The sequence below is a fragment of the Mandrillus leucophaeus genome, unplaced genomic scaffold (assembly GCF_000951045.1).
Source record: "Mandrillus leucophaeus isolate KB7577 unplaced genomic scaffold, Mleu.le_1.0 Scaffold160, whole genome shotgun sequence".
Taxonomy (NCBI): Eukaryota; Metazoa; Chordata; class Mammalia; order Primates; family Cercopithecidae; genus Mandrillus; species Mandrillus leucophaeus.
Window position 1 is genome coordinate 3,259,005 of NW_012101588.1, and position 6,252 is coordinate 3,265,256.

At 41.3% G+C, this 6,252-nt stretch overlaps 1 protein-coding gene across 1 annotated transcript in view; it reads left to right on the forward strand.

The window, feature by feature from the left end:
* Positions 1 to 6,252, forward strand: part of ARMC2 (armadillo repeat containing 2) — a 126,825-nt gene that overhangs the window by 78,088 nt on the left and 42,485 nt on the right. The window contains exon 12 of the mRNA XM_011975944.1: positions 3,585 to 3,730. Coding sequence (XP_011831334.1) covers positions 3,585 to 3,730 — 146 coding nt within the window. The remainder of the gene's footprint in view (positions 1 to 3,584; positions 3,731 to 6,252) is intronic.

Sequence of the window (6,252 nt, forward strand, 5' to 3'; positions counted from 1 at the left end):
TGGTGGTGCTTGCCTGTAATCCCAGCTACTCGGGAGGCTGAGGCAGGAGAATCGCTTGAACCCGGGAGGCAGAGGTTGCAGTGAGCCGAGATCGAGACTCCATCTCGAAAAAGAGAAAAGAAAAATGAGCAGGAGATGGCCAGGGGGAAAAGGGGTGGCAGAGTGTAATCGAGGACACTCTGGACGGAGGAAGCCGCCTATTCAAAGGCATGGCGTCATGAAGGGATGAAGACCTCGTGTGGTGCAGTCTGAAGGATGGCCAGGTGGTGCGGAGGCAAAGGAGATGACTTTGGAGGGATGAACTGCACTTCAGAGACTGAGGAACCGTTAGGCTATGGGTGCTACTGACTGGGCCAGAAGTCACAGGAGGCCTTTGAACAGGGAAGGCATGGCTTTCAGATGCCCCCTCTGGCAGCAGTGAGCAGCTGTGGGGGTGAACTGTGGAAGGAGCCCATCCAGGGGGCTGTAGAGTTTGGGTAAGAGACAAAGTAAGCTTAAACTGAACCAGTGATGCTGGTGATGGAGAGAAGGGGCGAACGTGTGACCGGTAAGGTGGGGAAAGGGGTAGGGCCTGGGAGGGAGTTTAGGAGCCTGGGAAGGGGCTGCTGTCAGAAATGAGATAGGCTAGAGAACAAATACACAGAGGCCGGTCCCCTTCCAGAGAGTTCATTTTTCTTTCATCCATTATTTTTCACTCCTCTGCTTTAAAACAAATCTTAAAATCTGTCTACCTCAGAGATATGTCTGCTTAGCCCATAGTGTTCTGATATCCCAGTCTTTCCTTTGTAGATGTTATCCCCTTCATTCATTCCATTAATAAATGCCTATGGAGCGCCCACATGTACCAGGCACTGGCCTTGGAGCTGGATGCGCAGTGGTGAAAAGGATGAACAAGGTTTATGCCCTTATTGAAGCTTCTAGTCCGGAGGAGTAGACAGATAGTAAAACGTAATATTAAATAACCTAGCATTAAGTAGAGTTTATGGGGGCATATATGGTATGAGATGAAGCCTGATGGTTTGAGAAGGACCAGATCTGTTGATCCTTGTAGACCATGGTCAGAGAACTGAATATTATCCTGGGAGCTATGGACAAAAAGCCAATATGGCTTGGAGTGACAGAAAGCAGAAAGCCTCCTAGGATTCTGGGATGTCTCTGCTTGGGCAACTAGGTTGATGGTGTCATCTATTGAGCTATTGCTGTGTATTTTTCAAATGCATGGTGTGTGTTTCATGCATGTTATTTCTACCAGTACCACAAATGACAAATTTGGAAATATATGAGGTATTGTATCAACTCAACTGTGTGTATCACGTGCAGGTAGGGATTTCAATCAGATGACATGTCACATATAAACGTGGACTTTCTCTCCTGACTTGGGTTATTTATGAAAGTTATGTATGTGGGGCAGAAGAACCTTGAACTGTCTAAACTTTTGCTAATGAGGTGAGAATAAGGCCTGAGAAGGAGAAAAAATTGAGATTGAAACAAGAAAATAAAAGCTCCTAAGGAAACTATAGTCCTTTCTGCTGGCAGTGTCCCTTGCCAGAGGTTAGATGTGGGGAGTGTGAGGATGACTATGGACTGGGATGCCCCATCTTTGATGCCTTGGGGGCCAGGGAAAAGGAACTGTTGGTGTGCAGTGACTGGAATGGGTATTTCATGGTTTCCTGTGGTGTCCGTCTGCCTGGGAGTCAGGCATCTGTACTCTTCGGTCTCCATGGAAGAGAGTTTTGAGGCATCCTCTGAATTAATGTAAACCAGTAGTGCTCCAGTGCCTGGGCTGTCTCAGGAGAAGAGGTGGAAACGGGGTCAGATGATGAGACTTTTCCATTTTATGACAGCAATGGAATTCCTAGAATGGTTCATTAGTCTTCACAAAAGATCGATTCCTGGCTGGGCGCAGTGGCTCACCCCTGTGATCCCAGAGGTTTGGGAGGCTGAGGTGGTTGGATCACTTGAGGCCAGAAGTTCGAGACCAGCCTGGCCAACATGGTGAAACCTTGTCTCTACTAAAAATACAAAAATTAGCCAGGCGTGGTGGCACGTGCCTGTAATTCCAGCTACTTGGGAGGCTGAGGCACTAGAATTGCTTGAATGGGGGAGGCAGAGGTTGCAGTGAGCCAAGATCCTGTCACTGCACTCCAGCCTGGATGACAAAGGGAGACTCTGTCTCCAAAAAAAAAAGAAAAAGAAAAAGTCAATTCCTTAGCTTAGAAGGCTATATTGTTATATTGTGCAGATCTGTGGAGTTAAGTGGAATACTCAAAGTAGTTTGTTTCACCTCCAGTGTTTGGGATATCTGAAACTTTCAGGGAAGAATTTACAGAATCATTGTATAATTGAATTGATTGCAAAAGACTTGTACACATTTATTTGAAGCATTTTTTTTTTAACATTTTCTGTGTTTTCAGGGTAGTCAGTTATATTTTAATGTATCTTTTTGTTGCTGTTGTTATAAAGAAAAACTAATCGCGTCATCTTAAGAACTGTTTTTAGAAGTTTATATACTATGGCTATAATGATGCTTTATGTTTACATGATGCTTTACAGTATTAGATAAGTAATAAAAACAGTGCTACATGGTTCCATTTGCTACACACAACCCCTCCACCCCCAGAGGTGAGCAGTGCTTGTCACCTGCTTTTCACAGATGAGGAAATGGGGAAGTGGAGGAAGGAGTGGCTGCCCCTAGGCACTTCACTAGGAAGAGATGTGGGACTTGAATCCCTGTCATTTGACTCTAAAGTGATGGCAGCAATGCCATTCACACATCTCATCTCATTGAATCCTCACAACTACTAGGCAAGTATCATCACCTCTACTTTACTGAATGAGAAAAATGTGCTCTGGGAGGTTAAGTAACTAACCCAGGCTGATGGGTGGTGGGGCTGAACTGGCTCTTAACCAGTAGCTTGCCTGCAGTGTCCCACAAGGAAGGAGCACACTGCATATTAAAATTATTAGATAACAACATTCATTTTATGATTTACTAAACTCTTCTCTTCTTGACTCTTTGACAAAGGTAAAGTAGATGCTTTCCTGAATTTTATTTTATTTTATTTTATTTTATATTTTTTACAAAATAAGACAAATTTGTGAGATCTTAATACTTGCCTCTTGGGAGAGAATGAGAGTAAAGATCTTAAATATTCCTTGGCCACATCATTACCTGATGCTATTTATAAAAGCATAGAACAATCAGACAAGAATACCTATAAAATTAAAAAAAAAAAAAGGAAGAAAAACAGAACAAAAAGTTTCTAATCTGCAGAACTGACGTGGCTATCAGGGGGCCAGCTGAAGATCTTAGGACTGTTAAACCTAGATGATGATTTGTTTAACCCTGGGTTTGGGGTATACCAATTGCTTACAAAGATTACTATTTCATTCTTTACTTTTCAACCAAATTAGGCTTTCTTTGTTTTCATTTGTTGCTACTTGTGCTGGTGGGAGAGGCATAGGGGGAGCTTCACTTAGCTACTGATAGAAGAAAATTTATGAGATGAATTGTGCTCTGCTGCTTCTTGTGGTTATATTTTTTCAGTTTAAAAAAAAATGGCACAAGCATGCTTTTATCCTAGGTGACTGCTACGTTGAGAAACTTGGTTGATTCACCATTAGTAAGAACTAAGTTCCTAAGCATCAGTGCCCTTCCCCAGCTCTGCACGGCGATGGAACGGTACATGGGTGACAAGGACGTCTGTACCAATATTGCCAGAATATTCAGGTGGGTAGACTAAGATGTGAAGTAGCCTTACAAAAATGCTCATGCTTAGATTTTGGGTTATCTTTAATATTTGCTTGTGTGACTGCCAAGCAATCCTTTTTCTTCTTTTTACTTCACCTACCAGAAAGGGTAAATCTAGTGGTCCAAGTTAAAAATGAACAATTCAAACAAATGACTCCATTGTCTATAGGATTCTATGGTGATTCTAAAGTCGTTGGTGGTTAAGTCCTTTTAGTTCTTTGGTGAGTGGTGAGCTCCGTGTGTGTGTTTAATCTTCCTCTCCTTTTATTTGAGATTTAAAAAACTGTATACAAAACAAAGCAAATGTTCCAATTTGCTAGGAAATAAACAAGAGTTTTAACTCAGAGAAGGGGATCAATGCTTAGAAAGTCTGATCTGACTTTGTAATAGAAGGTTATTCTATTTCAGCTATTTGAACTTTGGCTCAGGCTTTCACTGGTCATGTCTACACTTACTTTATTTCTTCCAGAAATAATGATCATTTGATTCCAGGTTGCCTCAAAGCAAGATGTTGTTAAATTTCAGAGCTGTCTTTAAATTATGCATTTCTGTTTCCTCCCGCTGCTCTTTGTCAGTATTTTTACATAATGATTCTTCTCGGGAGCCTGGGACTTTTCTCTTGAATTATAACGTTGTAGTTGTAAAGAAAAGCAAACTTTCCCAAAGACTGAATTGGTACTTGACCCCAGGACCCCTGTATGAGGCTGTGAGTCCAAATCTGATGTTTTTTAAACGAATGTCAACTTGAATTGTAGATTAAATGGTACACAGGTTTGTTATGTGGGTAAATTGTATGACATGGAGGATTGGGGTCTCAACAATCATGTTACCCGGGCAGTAAGCATAGTACCCAACAGGTGGTACTTCAGCCCCAGCCCCCTCCTTCCCTCCAGATCTAATCTTTTTCTACTGCACTTCCCTGAGCTTTGTTCTGGATACCCTGCCTGGCCTTCAAATTTCTCACTTTTTTTCTCCCTTAAGATCCAAACTCTTGGTCAGGCACAGTGGCTCATACCTGTAATCCCAGAACTTTGGGAGGCCAAGGTGGGGGATCACTTGAGTCCAATAATCTGAGACCAGCCTGGGCAACATGGTGAAACCCCATCTCTAGCGCCCCCCCCAACCCCTGCCAAAAAATTAGCCAGGCATGATGGTGTGTAACTGTAGTCCCAGCCACTTGAGAGGCTGAGGTGGGAGGATTGCTTGAGTCTGGAAGGTGGATGTTGCAGTAAGCCAAGATGGAGCCACTTGCACTCCAGCCTGGGCAACAGAGCAAAACCCTATCTAAAAAAGAAAAAAAGAAAAAGACAGAAGAAAAAAGAACCCAAACTCTTCTTGTTGTTTTCCCTTCCTTATGAACTTATTATTTTGTGTTGATATCTCTTTAAAAATATTTACTTATTTATTTATGTATTTTAGCTGTCTGCTACAGGAAGGATATCCAAGAATCTTGATGAACATTAAGACTAGGAGTTTGTCTATAGATGCTCTTGAATTTTCTATGCAAATTATCTGCATATAAATTTTTTTCGATTATTGTAACCCTTTCCCCATCCTCATCTCTTCTTTAGTGCATCGTTTAGGAGTTCAATACAACATTGTGAGTGTTGGGCCTGTTGTCTTTCTTCTGACTTTAAAGGAAATATTTTCATGGTTTTACTAGTTGAAAATAATATTTGTTGTAAGTTTTCATAACTACGCTTTAGAAGATTAATGATTTTTTTCTTATTAATGGGTATTAAGTTTTGTTAAATGCTTGCCCTGAATCTTTTTTTTTTTTAACTTTTATTTTAGGTTCAGGGGTACATGTGAAGGTTGTTACACAGGTAAACTCACGCCACAGGGGTTTGTGGTACAGATTATTTCATCACCCAGGAATTAAGCCTAGTATCCAATAGTTAAAAGAGTTATCTTTTCTGCTCCACTCCCTCCTCGCACCCTCCACCCTCAAGTAGACCCCAACATCTGTTGTTTTCTTCTTTGTGTTCTTAAGTTCTCATCATTTAGCTCCCACTTATAAGTGAGAACATGTGGTATTTGCTTTTCTTTTCCTGCACTAGTTTGCTGAGCTAATAGCCTCCAGGTCCATCCATGTTCATGCACAAGACATGATCTCATTCTTTTCTATAGCTGTATAGTATTCCATGGCGTATAGGTACCACATTTTCTTTATCCAATCTGTCAATGATGGGCATTTAGGTTGATTTCATGTCTTCGCTATTGTGAATAGGGCTGCAATGAACATTAGTGTGCATGTATCTTTATGGTAGAATGATTTGTTTTCCTCTGGGTATATACCCAGTAATAGGATTCCTGGGTTAAATGGTAGTTCTGCTTTTAGCTCATTGAGGAATCACCGTACTGCTTTACACAATGATTGAACTAATTTATACTCCTACCAACAGTGTATGAGTGTTCTCTTTTTTCTGCAACCTTACCAGCAACTGTTATTTTTTGACTTTTTAATAATAACCATTCTGACTGGTATGAGATGGTATCTC